Genomic DNA, 21393 nt, shown 5'->3' on the forward strand with positions numbered 1-21393 from the left:
AACACACACTGGGCATGACCTTCTGACATGCTGGACGCACGCAGAAAATCAACTCAGTTACACCACAATCGCCCCGCCTAAATGTTATCGGAACATAAACATGTAAATAATAGTGAAGGGCAACGATATAGGAGGCCTTAGTATCCCTACAGAATACTTACCGAGTTACTCTATTGAAAAGCATTGTATAACTATAAACAAACACGTTATACACTATAAAATTATCAGTCCCTAAGTGTCATATTATGCATACAAATATTAAGACCAGTTGTCTTGAATAATAATGTAATAAGTAATACAACACAAAGGTCTAACTAGAAAATCTATACACTATAAAATGATCAGTTCTAAGTGTGTCCTATTAAGCCTACAGATACTGAGTTAGAACTTGTGATATGGAAAAATAAGTAAATAAATGTTAGACCTTATAATTTGGTCTGCTTGTTCTCGGTCTTAGGTTATATCTACCAGGACCAATACTGCCCTCGCTTTAAGTTGGTGACATCTGCGGCTCTCTAACAGGAGACTCAGCCCCTGCATTTACTTCTTCTTGATGTCCATTTTCCCCCTGTTGTATATATGAGTTAGGAGCAGAACGAAGAGAGTGCAGGGCTTGGTTTAACAACTGCTTTCATTTGGAAACCGGGAGTCCTCGAGTTTTTAAGGCCAGAGTTATAGCTTTTCATAATGAGCCGTTTAGCCTTTCTACTTGAGAGTTCCCTCTGGGACTATAAGGGGTCGCCCTGCTTGTGGCCACCCCTCTCTCGTGTACAAATTCCTGCACCTCTCTTGACATGAATGAGGTACCTCTATCAGAGTGTACATAGACAGGCATTCCGAATAGTCCAAATACATTATCTAGACATCTGATTACCGCTGAAGCCGACATATCAGAACAGGCGTTTTCAAACGGGAATCTTGAAAATTCGTCAACTATGGTTAGCAGGTACGTGTTCCGAGATGTAGAAGGGAGCGGTATTTTGAAGTCCATATTTAGTCTCTAAAAAAGCTGCATAGCCTTAATTAGAGTTCCATTAGAATTACTGAAATATCTGGGTTTTACTTCGGCACAGATTCTGCACTGGTTGACAACCAGCCTGACATCTTCACAAAATGCCATAGTCTTGTTACTCCCAGATGACACAGAGAGTCATGGAGCAGTTTCAATTCATTTCGACTCATAGCTGACACACACCCGTTTATAGAAAACTTATCAGCCGCTGCATTGTGCTTGCCTGGTTTATACAAGACATCGTAGTGGAAACAGCTCAGTTCCAGTCTCCACCTTTAAATTTTCTCATTCTTTATTTTCCCTTTGCTCTGTTTGTTATACATGAAGCCACAGAGCGTTGATCCGTGACAAGGGTAAAGCGATTTCCTACTAAGTAGTGGTGCCATTTCCTTAAAGATTCTACAATGGCATAAGCTTCTTTTTCTATAGCTGAGTGCCGCCTTTCACTTTTCGAGAGTGTTCTTGAAAAGAACGCCACGGGGCGGCCATCCTGGTTAAGGGTGGCAGGTATCGCAACATCCGAAGCGTCTGTTTCAACCGTCAGAGGTCGAGTATAGTCGATGGTGAAGATGGCAGCTTTCTCCAGCTCCTGCTTTAATTCGTTAAGGGCTGTCTTTACTGTTTCTGAAAGAGGGAACGACGTGTCATTTGCCAAAACATTTATTTTGTTAGAAAAATTTGGGATCCACTGTGAGTAGTACGCCAACATCCCAACAATTCGTTTTTGTGAGCGCATATCATAAGGAGGAGGAAGGTTTCTTAAAGCCTGGAATCTTTCAGGGTCTGGCTTGAGTAGGCCTTTAGAAATTTCGTATCCCACTAGAGAAACTTTGGCTATCGTACTTTTGTCTTCATTAAATATGATCCCATACTTTCTAGAAGCATCTAGAAATCTTTGCAGATTCTCATCGAGCGACTCTTTATCATGACCACATACCGTTACATTGTCCACGTATGCAAAGGTGTCCTGCAACTTTTCATTCTCAATAATTTGATTTATTGTTCTCTGGAAGCATGCAACTCCGTTGGTAACACCAAAAGGGATGCGACAGAACTGGTAGAGTTTGCCACATGCCTCAAAAGCAGTAAACGGCCTTTTCTCAGTCTTGATTGGTATTTGATGGTAGGCACTTTTGAGGTCTAGAGTACTAAAAACGGGATAGTTGGATATCCGTTCTACCAGTTCATCGACTCGGGGCATTGGGTATGCATCCAGTAAGGTGAAGCGATTTATTGTTTGACTTTAATCAATGACCATCCTTCTTTTATGTCTCTCGTTTGTTGTCACAAGCACGTGCTCTCCAGGGAGACTTTGAGGGTTCAATGATTTTGTCCGAGAGTTTTTCTAACTTCAGACTCAATAAATTTGTTATCACCTATTGAGTGCTTTCGGGACTTAGTAGCCACCGGTCTGCAGTCAGAAGTTAGATTACTGAATAGGCTCGGTGTTTCGACTCGTGCTGCTTTAAGACCACAGATGTGTAAAGGATTGCGTTTTCCTCCGTACGGTATGGTCAATTCCTTATGAAGACTTATAAAGTCTACACCAAGGATTACATCCCAGCATAATCCAGCAAGTAGAGAAAGTTTGACTTTTTCGTAGTGTCCTAATGTCTTTTCAGAAAGATGCTTGTTAAGACACACGACTCTTCAAAATATTAATACGCTCTCAGGTTTTATTCTAGTAATAATTTAATATTATAACAATTTATGTAAACATCAGCATGTCATCTCTCTTCCTGTCACTTTCTCCCGGCTTCCTCCTTTTTTACAATCCTTCCATTCATTACACCAATTCGCACCTTTATTCATGCCCACCATGCTGCGCTACGACCGTAACACCCACCCGGTGCTTCCCGCACCACCGTACCCATAGTGACGCCATTGCTATTAGCTTATCTTTAATTTTTTTAAGAATCTAAACTATGATTTTCACTAAACTTACTTGCACAACTTCTAGAAACTGAAATCCATCCATAATATAAGTATGCTTACTAAAGCTGGATAAATAAAATGTGTTGATGAGTGCGCTCAGTCTATTGAAAATAGCAAGTGAATATAGAACAACAAATGAAAATAAATCTGAACATATTTATTTTTTACAAAATTTTAAATAATTGTTTAACCTTAGTAAGACTTGTTTTTGTAGAATAGACAAAAACTAAGTAATCTTAAGTAAATCAGTAAATATATTCAATAGAGGATTTGTTAAAGAAACAATCAAGCGCATCTCAAACTTGATTTATTTTTATTAAATTAAACTACTATCACTATATTCTAATGAAATGAATCTTACCCCCCCCCCCCCGATAAAATACTAAAGCAAAACTCCAATTATCCTATTTCATGAGCGTAGCTGAGATGGGAGGTCCAGGTTTATTGGTTTATTTATCTCCCAGACAAAAGTCTCTGGACTCAATAATTAAACGTGAATATAAGAGTAATTACGCAACAGTCTGAAAAAACTAAAACAAACTTCATGGTCAGTCAACATATTCAATGTGGGTAGCTAGAAAAACACAGTCTGAGAAAACTAAAACAAACTTCATGGTCAGTCAACATATTAAATGTGCGTAGCCAGAAAAAGGATAAGATAATTTTTGTAAATCTAATCAAATGGAAATTAAGTTTGACTACAATTGACAACCTCATGGGTGAGGTTCAAGACTCCAACAAATGAAACATCTCGCACATTGATTTGTTTGAACTTTTTTATATTTATTGCTGTGCAGAATTCTCAGAAAAAGCGTATTTGCAGCTCAGAATCAAGAAAAAACAAAAATGCTTTAGCAAGCAGGTAATTTTTCCTTTTTCTTTGTCTTTCCACAAAATCCATTCAAAATCTATTCCAATGAATTACCTTGAAACAAATGTATGTACATAATGGTAATTGAAGAAATAAACAACATGTTATATGGAGACCGTCAAAATTAGACCAGAAGCAAAAGCTTGCTTTCAGAGTCATTCAATTTTATCACAGCATTAATTATTATTATTATTTATTTACTTTATTATTTCCCCGTCCTAATCCCAATTTTTTCACCCGCCCCACCTTTTCCTCTTCGGGCTAGACTTAGTGCACCACCTTGGAGATAGCTAGGCCGCGTCCTTTCACTTATCTCCCCTTGATCGGGGAAAGATAAACACAAAGTCTTTTTTTTTCTTACCCGCCGGATGTCTGACGGCCGCAGTTGACACCACCTTGGGTGGAATGCAAGTCACTCTTTCTTCCCCCCCCCCTCTCCCACGTTTCTCTTTGACCAAAGAGATTACTCGGGTCAACACGCCTCGTGACACTCCAAGGTGCGACTTCCATCTCGAGTCAAATTCACCCACGTGAGTGATAATTCTTAGCCTAGGACATTTCCTGTTTCCGCCCACCTCTTTCAGGACCTTTATAAGGTAGACTAATTCAATCGAGTCTGGACTATTTCATACGTCCCAGAGGAATACCTGGTGGTAAGCCGAACTTAATCACAGTTCCACTTAATTACTTTGTGTATATTTCTCACTGGATATTATCATGTGTATTTTATTATTTCATTTATATTTAATTAGTGCATTAAGTATTTCTCACTGTCGTAAGTAGAAAACATAAACATGGAATATGTCTATATTTATGTATTGCATTTATCTATTAATGCTACGTTGCTTAATTGATCGTTGATGTAACTATGTATATATTTGTACATCTTATTTTATTTCCTTTATCTTGTCTGACCGCCTTGATAATTTTACTAGCGCACTAATACTGCGCTTAGAAAAGAGATATGAATTATCTCCCCTGTAGTCATTCTACTTTGACGAGAGTTACGCCCCTTGAAAGGACGCTCTCCCCATTCAAGCTCGCTCCATTGTATATGGCCGACGGCCATGTGTAAACAATAGCGTCATGGTCGCTGACCAGCGTCCGCCACCCCCCCCCCCTTTTCTCTTTCCGCTTGTGTTATTTATTTGAGATTATTATTTCCCCTTTTATGTAAATTTTTATATTGCTACTATCAGCCATCCATTTTCCAAATCCAATTTGTCATCATCTCCCCATTGTGCTCAAAAGCAATTTTACCAATCTGACGAATGCACCTCAGTCGAGGGCATCGATAAGATGCATGAGAGACATGTCCTAACTTGTCTTTATTTATCCGCAGCATCCTTCAGGTGCCTGCCTATTTATTTGGCATTGTCTGCCTAGTCAACTGCCTACTTGTTATTGAGTATCATCTACTACCTACTTGGATCTACTCAAGTAGTTACTTGGCGCTATTGGCTCTATTCGCCTGCCTCTTCGACAGCCCACCAGTCGACTTATTAGGTACGACGTCCCTATAGACCCAGAGTCTGTGCGAGACGACATTGCTATGCCAAACCTTCCACAACTCACATGGCTTATCCTGATAACTACGCTGCCCACGGCAGATCAGCTCTGCTCGCAGTACACTGGTGCCCACGGTAGCCGGCCACCCGCCCTACTGTGCCCACTACAGATATCAGAACTGTATCACCGGCGTCCCTCTATCCGCTAGAGCACAACATCCAGCTGCAGAACCTCAAGCTAGGACACAGCCAGCTGCGACCGAAGCAGGACAACAAGCTAAGTTTAGAAGACAAAGTAACATTCTCTCTTATTAAGTGCAAGAGTGATGATTAAATCTAGTATTGATTAGAGATAGATGCAAACCCTTTCCCTTTTTATTCTTCTATGTAAATATTTATGTAAATAAATATTCTTCAATTTTTTACTTTCTCTCTTTCATTGCTTGTCTCGTTGCGTGCCTGCTCCCAATTTATATGTTGACTGGTCGGTGTGTGATAGCTTCAAAAATAATCATCCCCTAGACATTAAACCAGCCAAACACACGTCACACCCCTAACGTGTCACAGTGATAAAGACTATCGTACATTAAAAATTGTCCAGTAAGATTTAGAAATGAACAAAGAAAAGAAGAATGTTTAATACCAACAATCTTTTTTTAATTGACGTCGTTATCTTTTGTATTCAATTATATTGAATGGTAATAAATAAATTCTCTTAAAAAAGAGAAATTTAAAAAAATGATTTTAAAACAAGAATTCCACATTTACAACCATATCTCTCAATAATATATTTTGCATTTTGCGATATCAAATAAATTAATTAATTACCAGTATTTACATAACTTAATGGTAATTTTTTTAATTGCTTAATTTGTTATAATTTGTACTAGACAAACAGAATGACTTAATATAAACTTTGGTAAAATTCATACTTACCTAATTTATATACTGAAAGCTTTATTTAAGACGTGCATACACACATGCAAGAAAATTAAAAAGAACAATTGTTGCTATCTTCATTGAACATTTTCTAGACTATCTATCTATCTATCTATCTATCTATCTATAACTATATATTTAAGATATATGTATTAACACATACGCTGACTATAGAGGTATAGCAACGAAATGCTTTTCGACTTAAAAATAAAATATTTAGTTCTATAAAAAATAATAGTCACAGTTCTGAGCTGCTGCTATTAAATATATTTTATAGCTGTTAAAAAATGAAGTTGTAAATTTTTAGACGCTGACGCTACATTTATTACTATTATATAAATACTCAAAGATTCAGACGTGGACTGACGTGGTTTATTACTATGTTTGCATCGCTTATTTAGATCATCGTCAAATATAGAAACAAGTTTTTATTTTTCCTTTAGCTTTAGAAAAAAAAAGACAGATATCGAATATTGTCACTATTGCTTTTCTTTAACTTTTTTTTTATTGCAGGGGAAATTTTAATGTTTAACCATTACTTGCCCCAGTGTTGCCAAATTTGGTTTTTACGTTAAAAAAAAACAAAAAAAAAAAAAACTAGTCAACTAATTCCATAGGCGCAGCCAAGGGAGTTCTGAGTTTCAAACATCCCTTTATAGTTTTTTTTGTTTCACCACACCTCCAAGAGGTTTTGATGTTAAAACCCCTTCTACAATGAAATTTTTGAAAGTAAAATAAATCACCAAATTCCATGAACGATACCAAGGGTGTAAAACTTCATTTCAAAGGTTGTTTTTTTTTTAGTTTAAAACCCCTTTTTAGGGGGTTTTGAAGTAAAAACCCTTTTCGATAAAAGACTAAAGCAAATTAATGCCACCGAATTCCATGAAGAGTTTTAAGTTTACACTCCCCCTCCAGTGGTATTGAGTTTAAAGCCCCCACCAAAAAATGTTGAAGTTAAAATTCGTCTTTTAAATAAAAAGCTAAAACAAACTACAGTGGCCGATTTCCATGAACGTAGACGTGTGTGTGTGTGTGTGGGGGGTGAGTTTAGACGATAACTTCGATATAGAATTTATCCCACTCGTTATGGGCTAATGTTAAGCGTTAAGGCCAGTGTGACAAGGTGGATTAAGATTTGGCGGTTTTGTGTTTAGGGGATTTTATGATTTGAGAACCCACACTTGCACATATAGTCTATAAGCACAGCGTTATAATGCAGGCAACAAATACTATGATGTAAACTTAAGTACAGTTTATTATACAAAATAAGATATTTAAATGGTGAAATGCTGTACAGTTGCTAGGATGGGATCTAGCGTATTTACTTGTATAAGTCTATCATCATTAGATTTAAGAACCAAGTGGTCTGAGTGTCATTAGGCTGGTTGCTTAGTTTTAGGTCCGGTGCAGCACTGAAGAGACGGGTGTGGCTGGTGTTGACGCTGTCTGCTGATGGGTCCAGACTCCGGGTGCAGGCCAACGTTGTATGGTTGCATAGCTAAGCTGCGTCTACCATTCAGTCAAGCCAGTGACGAGTCTGTGGCTAGCGTTGTTACTTGGACTCTTGAAGGATGAGTAGGACTGATGTCTGCAGAACTAGTGCCAACAAATCTGGTATCAGCTTTAGGCTGCTAAGATTTCAGACGGATGTTGCCTATAAATAAAAGCTGCAACGACATGATGTATAAATCGGTTAGCCTAAATGACATCACTGGAATGTAGAAGCCTTTCCGTAAGGGACATCTTCAGAATGATGTAGAGAAACTATAAACTAGTTTCATAAATAGAAAAGGGAACAAACAAATAAATATTGCATCCCATCAATGGAGTCAGCAATAATAATGGGGAACTTCCATAAAGGGAAATAACAAACAGTAATAAGTGATATATGATACAAGTGATGTTCACCAGTCACGGTGAATAGCAAGTACATACATTGTTTAGATAAATGACACGAAAGGGAAAGGGAGATCAACGACTGATACTCACCCATGCTCTCACATATGTAAACATAGAGCATAAGTAAATACATACTTATTAATAAGACATGTTTACAGAAATGTTTTGATAATTCCCTGCTAAGGAATTAATCAATGATAATATATTGAAGGCTCGTGCTGAGCGATAATATCAGCGATAAATTAATAAAAGCTTAAGAGCTAAACATACGTGGTAAGAATTATTAATAAATTCTAGTCCAGATGGCTTGAACATTTAGCCACAAAAGTCATGACATAAGCATACAGTAATCTACTTACATTATCCATGACAAGGAATGCACAATATATGTACACAAATAATGTAGTAAATAATTCACAAATATATACACATCACTAAGTAAAATGGTTCTCAAGCACTTTACCAAGTTACATACCACCAATCCAAAGTGAAATAAGGGAATGAAAATAGTCCAGAGCTCTAGCCAGAGATAGATGTGCCCCCTGTGGGCTCTCCAGCGTGAATAAGATCGGACGATGAAGTTTTGTCCATTTACACGTGGAGAGAGGTGTTTTGCAGACTGCAAAGGTGGCGTAGACTACCTGGCGTCTTTAGGACAAAGGGATCCCCGCGTGACCGTGACGAAAGTTTCCGGGAGATAGTCATTGCGCGAAGGCGGGAGTTGAAAGCCCAGGAAATTCGCCCAGGTGGTCAGAGAACAAAGGGGGGATGATCGAAGGTGCCCAGGGCAAGGTAGATTACACATTGATACTGGCTTTTCAATTAAGCATTTCGTGACTTTAATTTTCACATCCCTTTAATATAATTATTTTCTAAACTAATATATGATTTGTACCTTAGTTAATCATTAAAATATTTATCCTACTATTTAAATGAAAAAATGTTGTATTAAATTTCAACAACTATTTAATTAGCTTAACTTAAAACTTAACGTGTAACTAATGTTTAACAAAAAAAATGTAGATTTTACAGTGTTGATTATTTAAAATTGAGATTCATTCCTTCATTGTCAAACAAGCGGTTGCTAGGTGAATTTTTATGACAACATGTAACTAATTATACTAGTGGATTATTTGAGACGAGGCTACTCTGATAAAATTGATAAAGATGTGAAAAACTTTCAAACCCTCAAAGATAGAGTTTAGAATAGACCCACAAAATCTTTCTTCAACATCATGTAGAGAAGATTGTTGTTTGTGAGCGTCTTACAAGATCTCTTTATTTTACTGCTTTCTAGCCAAATACGGAAAAAAAAACACTATGGATAAAACATTTGATTTTACCAGCTGTTTAATTAGTCTGTTTTACGAAAACCTACATCTAATATTATTAAATGACTTTCACATCGGTAGTATGAGTTATAATATTAAAAGCTTCTTATGTAATTCTCTGCAAACGGCATGTATAGTTTGGGATCAGCGGCGTCTCAGGCTCTGACAAGGTGTAGCACTGTGTGATGCAAACTGCCTTTAGGTCGCTGGCGCCTTATCTTTCCTCAGGGTTAACCCACGAAACCTTTCCCATATTTGGGTATATTTGCATGGCAGCAGAGGTTTATATTCAGTTTTTCTTCTGATAGGTGGGTTGCAAGTCAAGGCTAATGAATCTCTACTGCCCGGAGCTTACTGGTTGAGGCGCCAGTTACTCGCCTTCGCCCTTTTTCTTGTTAGTGAAAAGAGTTACGCAGATACAATTTTAGAGCCAGACGTGAAAGCTCAAGAAATACACGAGAAACTGCTCTAGCTAGGAACGTTCACAATGATACTTAAGGCAAATTAATAAACTAATATTTAATGTTTGAAGGACTACTTCACATAAAAACTAACTCCTCTATAAAACATAATATCCGTAGAAACGGATCATGAACGTATAAAAAAACAACAACACATTTCCAGTGTCTTTGGTGATTTCAATAATACATATTAATGCTTATTTTAATTGGTTTAAATTTGAATTTTATTAATAACAAAAGATAAGATCTCTATAACTTAAAATGTAGCTTTAAATTACTTTTTCACTCTTCAACTCACTACAGTTAGAAATTAGTTTAAAAAAAATGAAATTTGCAAACAGGCAATATAAGTTAAGCAGGGGTCTACCGAAAATAAAAAACATGACAAGAGGTCTACGAGAAAAAAAAGTTTGTGAACCACTGGTTTAGGCTGATGCGTCACAATAATCTGTCATTGGTCATGCCTGAAGCCTCTTTCCACATGCTCTGAGGACCTCCATGAATGTGTGGCGCCAAGTTGTACTAGGATGTCATCGCAACTCTTATTATGCGTAATTTTATTAGTCGGAGAACATGCCCCGCAAACCTCATGCGACGCTCTGTCACAATCTTACTAAGGGGTCGACTCCCTGTTTGGCAAAGGATTTCCGATCTCTATAACTATTACAGTTTGAATTTCCTTTTAAAATATTAGTAGTAAACTTTCTTTAACTTTCAGATCTGTCGTTAACATTTTTAAGATAATAAAGTATTGTGGACATACTTTATGTTTGATTCTAGGTCTGGAAAATTACTGACAGCTTTATGGAATAAGCCAAGATTGAAAAGTGATACGATTCCATCAAAGTTTCCTGTTTGCCTAGCTACTGCACAAGTTCAGGTGGAACAACGAACTTCTCCCAGCGAATAAGTCTGCCAGCCTCTCAGTTATGGCAACGCCTCCCATTGTAAATATTTTAGCCAGAAGGCCATCAGAGCCAAGTGCTCTGTGTTTATTGAGTTAATGAATTGCTATTTCAACCTCCTCAAATGTTGTTGAGTCATCGAGCTCCTCTTTCATAATTTTCTGAGAAGTATTTGCCAGCAATTCCTCCAATAACAGGCTATAGTATTCTGTCCAGCGATTTATCATATCAACCTTGATTAGTTATTAGAGTGGAACCATCGGAAGATCTTAGAGGCGCCGTGTCTGGTAAGTTGGGTCATAGACATATCAAAGCGACTCGTAGAAAGAGTCTGTGTCACCAGTTTCTGCATGTTTCTGTCTAAAGAACTTAGTTTTAGTTCTATACTATGAGATCAAGTTTCGAGCCATTGATATACGAGGTATAGATGGACCCCCAAAATGTAGTGTGCTAAATGCGAGTCTTAAACTTACAATATGAAAATTTAGCTCGTGTTATGATTCAATGAGTGGGCTATAACTTAATGAATGAATAAGATGTTACCTAGGATGAACATTTTATAGTACTCTAGTGCAGGAGTGTTTTATGCGCCCGTGGACACCTACAGAAATCAGGTGTGTCCACAATATATACATATAAAAATGCAAATATATTAAACATAATTTTAAATGTCTACATAAATATTTGACACTGTCTCATTATAAAAAGTTTCAAGTAGACCAAGATTATGCTTATTGGCTATACTTCTATACTCAATACACTCAGTCTATGACACAATCTCAGGCCAGTATTTATTTAATGCTATGAAGAACTGTGTTGAGTTTTGGGTAAGCTTGAAACTAGATGGCAAGTGTAACAATTGATGGAGCTTGATCTTTCACAAGGAAAATCGTGTTGTTGTTTTTTAGTAAAGAATATCCCAACCATAAATTCTAAACAGGAAAGTTTGCACAAAGCTGCTTCAAATATCAATAAGCTATAAATCAGCGATTCTCAACTTTTTAAGCTCGGCGACCCCTTTTTACAGTTCCTCACTTTGCCTCGACCCCCCCCCCCCTTACACACACACACACAGCAATAGAAGAATAGACAAAACAATCCATATTTTCGATGGTCTTAGGCGACCCCTGGCAAATCGTCATTCGACCCCCAAAGGGGTCGCGACCCACAGGCTGAGAACCCCTGCTATAAATGCACACAATATAGTAATCAAAGTTATCACAGCTAGGGTGCTGAGGACAAGAGAAAAAAAACAACATATTGAACGTACATGTACAAACATAAACGACTGTATTTGAAATGTAATTTTTAATGTTCATAAATTTGGCTTGCTACTTTGTTAATGTACAATGTTCTTTCTTAAATTAAATTAAGATGTAGGTCAGGTTGGGTCAAATTTACTAGATTTGTTTAAATCTCTGAGGGCAACGCACTTTTACACGCCCACTTTCTTCTGATGCACATGGTACTTGTTGTTACTTCAATGTTCAGCACACTGATTTCATCTAGATTGAGATTAGACAAATAGCCCCAGACTATATTAATGTAGTAATTTATTTTTATTAGAATATGATTCTTTTTAGTTTCAGTCATTTTGAAAAGAATTTACATCGCGTCTTTTTAGTAACTTTTAATGAACATTGTCAAGTGACATCAATTTGTTTTGCTTTCGAATTCATTTTGTTTTGCTTCATGAAGTAGTTCATTGTCATACTGTCATGTAAACGATAGTATATGGGTTGCTGATAAGTCTGGTTGGCAAACATAGAGCTGGCTCATACGGAGATGTTTTTGGTTGAATGGTTGACGGCAGGGTTCAAAGGGTCCGAAGAGTAAAAACCTGAATTGAATCATGGACATCAATCTTTTTCTCTTAAAGCAGATTCTTGTACTTCTTAAATAATAGATACTCCAAACCAAACTAGTTCCAGAACGAACACTTATATGTCCTAACATATATGATCCTATCACTTGTAATTTGTTGGGTGATAACATTAAAAACAAAAACAACTAAAAACGAAATTATTTTAATTTTGGGTGATAACACAAAAAATTATATAGCAAGTAATATTTCTACATTTTCTCGAAGTACACCTGACATCTCAAAACTAGATCAATCTTCCCAAGTTTATAGGTTACATTGACGGGGTACAACTTCTTGAATCTTTCATGGATTTATTGTCTGCTCGAACCATTTTCTGAATTTGGCAGGAGTTCGGGATGCTGAAACTGGATCGTCTTTATCTCAACTTGAACACCCCGCTGAGACAACCCCATCTAAATAACCTTAGTTAGCATTAAGCGCTTAGTTACAACATACTTTAGCGTCAGAGGAGTAGAGGTCAATTCTCTTAATTTTCTCAACTACCTTTGGGTTTCTGGCTCATCTTTTAAGTGAATTAAACGACGCGTAATTCTACCTTAAGATAACAATAATTGTTAATTCAAGATTGCGCACTTTCATCATCATCATCATTCCTTTGAGTTCCTCATGGGACATAGGGCTTCGACAAAAACACGCCACTCTCCACGGTCTCTTGCTAGTTTTTTGATGGCTTCCCAGCTCTTCCCGGTCCTCTCGGCTTCTTCAAGTACACTGCTTCGCTATGTTCTTTTTGGTCTTCCTCTGCCTTTTGTTCCCTGGGGGTTCCACTCAAAGGCCTGCCTAGCTCTGTTGCTGGTACCTTTTGTAAAGGTGTGACCAATCCATCTCCACTTCCTCTCTAAGATCTGCACTTCTATATTTTGCTGTCCACTCATCTCCCACAGTTTGGTGTTTTCTACTTTGTCATACCAGCGTATTTTAGGATATTTCTCAGGCATCTGTTGATGAAGGTCTGTACTTTTTTTTATTGTTGCTTCAGTTGTTCTCCATGTTTCAGAACCATACAGTAGGACCGCCTTGACATTAGAGTTAAAGATTCTTATTTTAGTCTTGTTTGAGATGTAAGGAGATTTGCATGTTGTTTTAGCTGTGTAAATGTCTGAAGCGCTAGATTTATACGACGTTTAATGTCTTCATCTTTGCCGAGAGCATGTGCTCAAATTCGGTGATTAACGCAAGGCCTCAAAGATGTATAGGTCACAAGAAAAAATATATATAATTAAAATTATTATAGGTTTTAAAATCGACCTTTTTTAAATGAATTTTTTTTACAAATTGCGAAGAATGAAAAATAAATTATTTACTTTCAAATATCTCCATATTTATCTGCTGATTCACTGTTACGTTTACTCATTGCAGGAATTATAATGATGAATTAAATACCCTAGAGTTCCTCAGTGATTGAACTAATTAAAAGAAGCGTGACATTTACGAGATAGAAAACTATTTGAAAGTTTGTATGACTGTAAGACAGGTAAATTCCTCCTCGCAATCTCTTCATGAAGTTTATTTTCTTTCTTGTTATTTCTAGTTTGTAACAAGATCACAAAATGACATATATTTGATTGACTTCTAAAAATAACATTTCATTGTTGTAATAGAAACATTTTGAAAATAAAAAACATTTTAAAAAATGATAATAATTTCACGACAGCAACAGCTTTTTTTTTTTTGTTTATTTCATCTATTAACCAACATTAAAAAAAAAAAGATAAAAAGGTCCACATGAACAATGACCGTAAAAAGTCAATAATAAAATACACCATTGATCAAAGGTCGAAAAACGAATAGACAAATACGATTAGATTTGTTTACAAAAATTGACATTAACGAAATGTTTTGAAGACAAAATGCTTAGCAAGACAAAACACATCGCATGAAGAGTAGAGTTTCAATTGGCACAAAAGCTAACATAGCTATTCCAAAGCTTGCAGCTAAATATTAGAATATCTGGCAATGGTTTATCTTTTTCAGGGTATATAAAGAAACAATGATTAATGAAAAAAAGGAGCATGAACTGTGTATAATGAATAAATATCCAATATAATAACTCCGTCAACATCAAATAGTTGAAATTAAAGAAAGGCATAGGTTAGGGTCCTTCGAATCTAGGGTGGGGAAAACGTAGAAACGAATTCAGTAGTACGATAGACATCAACTTCAAACAAATCATTTCCAAGAAATTATTTAAAATAGTTTTGATCCCAAACGTAAAGCTGCAGGTTTCAAGGCAATAAAAAAGCTTTTGTAAATAGTGCTTCATGACTGCTAATATGTTTCTCCTTATACAAGCACATTCACTTAAGTCGCTTACATATACCGAATAAGTAGCAACTTACCACTCTGGTAGAATAAGATGTCCTGTAATTTAGTACAAATATTACTTAAAAATAATTAGGAGCTAATTTTCATTTAATAGCCATATTGTCAAATTTAACAATAGTATTAAAAAAAACTACTTATAATTAACAAACTAAAATGTTGAAGATACTTAAAAGTAACGTATTTTATATTATAAATATAATCGAAAAAACAAGCAAAATAGAACGAAATGTCGTTTAAAAAAAACAAAGCTTATATTAGGTGTAGTTGTATCAATCAGTCATGTAATTAAATGTGTAATTGATCTAGAAAACAGCAATAAATCTGTGCGATTAATAATATTTTTACCCATTGTTTTTGTTTAGCCTTATTTCATACTTTTAGCTTTCTCACTACGCTATGATTTTATCATTTGTCTGGAAAAGTTTATAAAATGGGGTGGGGGAAGAAAGAGGGAGATATCTGGTGGATTTTAACTGAAACTGGTTTTCAAAAGCATTTTTAAAGGGGGAACGACTAGAATTTGAGCTCGTGGCCAGAAACAATTTAGTTAGAAACTTGTGAATCTATCATATTAATTTATTAAGATATTTTTTGGAAGTTTATTTTTTTACGCGTCGGAAACTAGCCTCATTTCTCTACTTAAAATGTGAGCAACATTGTAGCTAGTTTTACCAACCACTCATTGTCTTGTCTCTTTTTTTGGTAAATTTTGTCATCAATCTTCCAATCTCTAGGCGTGGTTTAACAATGTTTACTTGCAGCTCTCACCAAGAATGACGTCATATTTGTTTTATACTACGTTTATGTGCAGTTCTTTTTTTTAAACAGTCACAAAATATGTCGGCTTTTTTTTTCTACAAAAAGTAAAGATCCGTTGACTTCTCCTGATATGATTCAAAATTCAGAGTCCACTGGTAGTTTCTTCTGCTCTTCTATTTCATGAAAAATAAAAAGGAGGTGGTGAGGAATTTTTTTTTCATTTTGTACCGATGTTTCGGCGGGCCAGATGAAACCACGTCACGGACGGATCTAGGACGCAGGCCGTATTTTGGACAAAAGCATAGAAAACATTATAAATGTCTTTGTCTACTATATATAACTCAATCTTCTCAAACATACACCAAGGAGAATATGTAGAATGAGAATTAAGCGTAACAAAAATGTCAACTTAAAAAGTAAAGTAACACTACTGTCTAGTATGTACAGAGTTGCCTTAGCAATACATACAATAAAACTTGTACAACAAATTTAAAACTAATCAAAGTAATACATTTTATGTACACACGAATATCAATAACATTAAATAAAACAATGACATGATGTTACACCTACACATGTACATGAATAGATTTGAGCAGAAGAAGTGAACTTTTCTGGAGAGAATTAAGCCGATTGAGGAAAGTGTTCTGACAGTTTGTGTTCATTTAAGAAAAAAAATCAAAATTTGAATAAAATGAAAACAAACAAGGTTACAAAGATAGTTTGTGTGGACAAACAAACTCAAAATCGGCCCCCCGAAGTGGTCCACCTGTAGTCTTCACCAGGATTCGAACACGGGACTTGACGGGACACAGTTCCAAGTGCTTTACCCCTCAGCCACAGCAGTATATATATGCATGCATGTCACTGTGTATTTTTGTAGATGAAAAAAAAATGTGTAATGTTAATTACTAAAACCATTTCAAAAGTTTCGTATATATATAAAAGTACATTCCTCGCTCCATATGATAGGTCAAATTTTTATAAGTACTCATTTTTTCCTAGTGCTATTAGAGCATGGAATGGGTTGCCTGAGTCAGCAAGAAAAACCAGTGACTTGGCAGAAATTACGTTATTGGTTAACATGCATGACTAAAAATGCATGACAATTAGGACGTAATCATCTTTTTTTAAAGTAACGTCTATACTATATAAGATAACATAAGATGTACATATATGTATATACATTGAAAGTCTTTATATATATATATATATATATATATATATATATATATATATATATATATATATATACATATATGTACATCTAACATACATACATCTAGAAAATATATAGAAAATATAAATCGACCATCTGCGGACAATGGTTATACCTGCCCTGGATGTGGCAAAATATATAGGACACTTTCTATATAAATACAAAAAAGAATTAATTGCGACTAATCAATTTGCTAGTTGGTTAAAATTGGCGAAAGTGGATGTCGGGGTCACTGGTTCGTATCCTCGTCTTGGACTGTCTATTATTCGCCATATTTTCTGGACCATCTTCTCAATCTGCTATCATTAGATTTCCCATGTCATGTTTATACGTAATTTGTTTTAGCACTACAAGCTTCAAGCTCCTCTTATGTCTCCACAGTAGAACTGATTAAGCATTTTCTATAAGTCCATAAGGTAATACTAATAACTCTGATAGTTTATTATGACTGACGATAATTAGAAATGTTATACTATTTAGTATATATTATATTTAAAATTTGATGGCTGTGTATTTCTTAAAATATCGGCCAAATGTTAGGGGTTATGTTTTCTAGTTAAATAAATTTTTCTATTTATAGGAAGTTCCAATGAAGCTATTTCTAAGTGTGTTTGTTCCAATATTTTCTTTTCTTCTATCTTATATAACAAAGTTGTTACATTAATAAACGTGTGATTTCTTTCATTTGATCACATTTGTTATTCTTATCTAGTATTTTTCATTTGCTTTACTGAAGACAATACATGCCTTCAAAAATTTTATATGAATTATATATCTTAAATCTAGTATAGTGTTAACGGTGGCGTTACTAGGATGGGTGTCACTAGGTGAGGTAAGATCAGGGTGTCACCCCCCCCCCCCCCCAGAATTCCACTTTTTCTTCCCAATAAAAAACTATTATTGTTTAGTTATTTTTTTGCGCAGTAATACAGTTCGTCGATTGCTGTTACACAACGTTAAAATGAGTGTCGATTCTGTTTTAATTTTATTGACCTATTATCGTTAATTATTACATAGATTAACATCTAAGATTTTTAAATTAGATACAAATTAAACATCAGGTGAACATGCTTTCCTTAGTAAACATTAAACAACTTTCAATGGAAACTTTTTAATATTATTAGCATTATAGTGGTAGTTTCCTGAGGACGACTAATGAAAGAAAAAATGCAACTTTATGAAAAGTATATGGATCGGTATAAAAACTTGAAAAGAAAATATTTTTTTAACATTTAAAAGTTTACAATAACTTTAGAAAAAATAGCTTAAATTTATTTTTCAGGATTTCAAATTTGAAAGCTCTGTAAATAAATTTAAACTCAATATCTTTTGCGACTTCGTTTTCAACGGACAGAATTGCTTGATTTGAAATTCGTTTTTTAAAAGTTATTAATAGTTGTTAATTAACTTTAGTTTTGAAAAGCTTTTTTTCACATGACGCCACGTAGACATACATTTGGTAAGAAACAGTGAAAGGTTTAATTCAAAGGATGGTAGAGAGTCGTTGACGTCCTTCAAACTTTGCTGCATTCTATTATTCTAGTTTTGGTAATTCTGTTCTTGACGTCTGGCCCAGTACAAAAGAGATTAATGCACTCAGTATTACTCTATTAGAATAGTGAATCCGGCATCTTAAGATTACTTTCCTGATATTTTCATATTGTTAAAACTTATTTTTCTGATGCAATTACATGCAAGTTTGATTTGACAAAAGTAATCTCAATAACATTTTGAGCTATTTACATATTTCGTAGAGTAAATGTTTAAGTGCTCTAGCTTAGCCACCACTTTGCCAATAATTAACACTTTAATTTGAAGGTACTCTTGAATTTAGTTTACTTTTTTTAGTACATCTACCAACAAGAAAGTCAAACAATGAAATGTATGTATGTATTTACAGACAGTTGTCTTTGCGCTGCTCCTCTAGAGTTTGTATTTTCAGAGCGACAGCAAAGATTTTAGCCGTCACACTTTCAGAAAATTGTTCCATCATGAGTCTAACAGCCACACGATGAGCACACCAGTGAGTTGTTCATATGACACTCTAGCATTTATTAAAATACCCCATCTATTGGTAAAAGCTGCAACGAAAACCGAAAAAATGTATATGAGATGAATTTTCTGACTAACAATTTTGACCACAAAGCTTAAGTAAACGGTGTACACAGTCAAGTTTACTGTCTGCACTTCTTCATGAATCCTTGACATTGTAGCTGCATTACCATGTCCTTGAGCTCGACAAAACGTTTAGCACATCTCTTTTTTACAGGCGTTTAAATTATCAGAAATGATATTACCAGCTTTTGGTCCACTTAAAGAGGAATATCCTACAACATTTCTGTAATTTCAACATAACCATTGGAACTGTTAATATATCTTACAACTTGCCATACAAGATGCCAGATACTTTGCAGCATTTATGTATCTGATAAGTGGTTTGCTAAAACATTTATTAACTCTCTGAGTTTTGGTAGAAGCTTGGAAAGGAATTTTTTTTTGCATCGCTGTCTTGCAATCGTATAAGTAATTATTTTAGCACTGGGTCAAATTTGGATAACATTTCCACAATCCCAAGAACAAAATTCCATTATTTAATGAAAATTATTTTTCAATTGGCCACCATATATCAACTTTTGTTTTGCTAGAAACAATGCGATAGTAAGCCATCTATACGTGCAAGATGTTCCTCTGTTTTCCCATGTACACGTTAATCATAGCAATGACTTCCCTGTCAATCTTTTTAAGCATAACTCCGGCTGCCAAAATGTTCAAAATTTGAAAGACTCATAAATTTTCTTCACTCCTCTCGCGAGTTTCTCATTGTCGGCATGCCAACTATTTATCAAACAAGAAAATCTCGCTATTGATTTTTTCCCCATTAAGTAAACGTTTATTCAACCATTCTTATGTTGTATAATCTTGCATCAGTGAAATTTTAAAATGGTATTTTTTTTTTTTTTGGAAAAGTGCATATTTTCCTCTAGGGTGTCACCCCCTATCGGGTGTCACCCGGTGCGGCCCGCACCCCCTACACCCCCCTAGTTACGCCACTGATTGTTAAAATGTTTAGTCCACACTACTGTAGTTAATTCCAGATAAACTTCCACTGTGGACATACCAGTATTTATTATAACTTCTATCATAACCAGCACAGTGGACACTGGCCCCGCTGCTACCTGGGCATGTACAGGTTGTGTAAGTAAATTTATATTTATTACCTATGATTTTAATTTTATCATTCCAACGACCAATGCTGATTTGTTTGGAACATCCGTGCGGATGTGAGACTATAAACATTAACTTGTCTTCATCCCTTGTGGCATTATATTTATCGAACACTCTCTTCCGGACATCGCTGTAACGTTTACACATTTGGTCCAACTTTTCTACTAAACTAATGTCGCAAGTATTATAGTCAAGTCTACAGATGTCCATCTCGGTACTGACATTTATGAGATCGACTCTGTCAAAAACAACTTTAGGGCTGTCCTCGCTATCAAAGAATAACCTAACTCTAGTCTCGCTCGCCTCAATGTCGTCAAAGACTACGTGTGTAGCAGTTAAAATTTTGATCTTCCAGCTACTTCGAGCTCTGTCCAAACTTTGGCAATTAGAACAAGAACATTGTTCGTCTTCGTTCTTGACCAGGCCTATTACACATCCACTTCCGATCCTTAGGAACTTGTTTCCTCTCTTGTCACTCAAGCAATAAGGAAGTTCAGTATTTGGCCAAAACTGGGGTCTGCGTTCGCTGATCATTTTGACACTTATTCTGACTGTGAGGTCAGCTACTACCTTAATAAGGTCATACAAATCTCGATGACTTTCAGGTAGATGATCTAGATTGAATTGATGAACTGGTATAAACTGGAGATGATCTGGGTTCTTCTTACATTCAGCCAAATGTCTTGTTAGATCAGCTTCACCGCCTTCCGATATTTGTAGTTCATGGTGGCCTTAATGTAAAATATGTAAATGTAAAATAAACATTCAATAAGTTTACTAAGTCATGTATCTGACTTTGAATCTTGACTTAATAAAGGAAGGAAGTAATCTGCATTCTACAAAACTGACTATTACTAACTTAAACTTATTCTAAATAATTATTTCTTAGTGTATCAGACAATATTAGGAAAATGTTTAGTAACTTGATAAAAATTACTCATAAGTATATATGTTTAGTTTATAAATGAAGTCTCAATTACATCATATCCTAGAAAGAGGACAAATTGAAGTATTTATGTTTAATCAAAAGATTAAGAACTTTAATTTATTTAGGACTTCATGTACATAAACTCGTCTTGCACCAATCAGGACGACGTAGCAATTAGACAAATTTTT

General features: G+C 35.4%; 3 protein-coding genes across 39 annotated transcripts in view; 1 reads left to right on the forward strand and 2 right to left on the reverse strand.

Moving 5' to 3' along the window:
- LOC106066997 (uncharacterized) overlaps positions 1 to 6526 on the reverse strand; it is a 35821-nt gene extending 29295 nt beyond the window's left edge. For 5 of the 19 annotated variants that reach the window (XM_056042466.1, XM_056042462.1, XM_056042472.1 and 2 more), the window contains exon 1: positions 2958 to 3048. Coding sequence is in view for 1 of the 19 variants with exons in the window: in XM_056042469.1 (XP_055898444.1) it covers positions 2958 to 2990 (33 nt within the window). In the remaining 18 variants the exon portion in view is untranslated. Of the gene's footprint in view, positions 1 to 2957; positions 3132 to 6262 lie in introns of those variants that run through there. The other 14 variants (XR_008779961.1, XR_008779957.1, XM_056042471.1 and 11 more) reach the window with 12 other exon arrangements.
- Positions 1 to 21393, forward strand: part of LOC106076093 (uncharacterized) — a 320041-nt gene that overhangs the window by 190896 nt on the left and 107752 nt on the right. The window lies entirely within an intron of this gene.
- The window catches only part of LOC106059715 (uncharacterized), a 35170-nt gene continuing 28506 nt past the window's right edge, over positions 14730 to 21393 (reverse strand). For 18 of the 19 annotated variants that reach the window (XM_056042437.1, XM_056042451.1, XM_056042446.1 and 15 more), the window contains one exon: positions 14730 to 21008. In XM_056042437.1, the coding sequence (XP_055898412.1) occupies positions 20119 to 21008 (890 nt within the window). In that variant the 3' untranslated portion in view covers positions 14730 to 20118. The remainder of the gene's footprint in view (positions 21009 to 21393) is intronic. The other variant, XM_056042439.1, reaches the window with a different exon arrangement.

The sequence above is a fragment of the Biomphalaria glabrata genome, chromosome 9 (genome assembly GCF_947242115.1).
Source record: "Biomphalaria glabrata chromosome 9, xgBioGlab47.1, whole genome shotgun sequence".
In the NCBI taxonomy this organism is placed as follows: domain Eukaryota; kingdom Metazoa; phylum Mollusca; class Gastropoda; family Planorbidae; genus Biomphalaria; species Biomphalaria glabrata.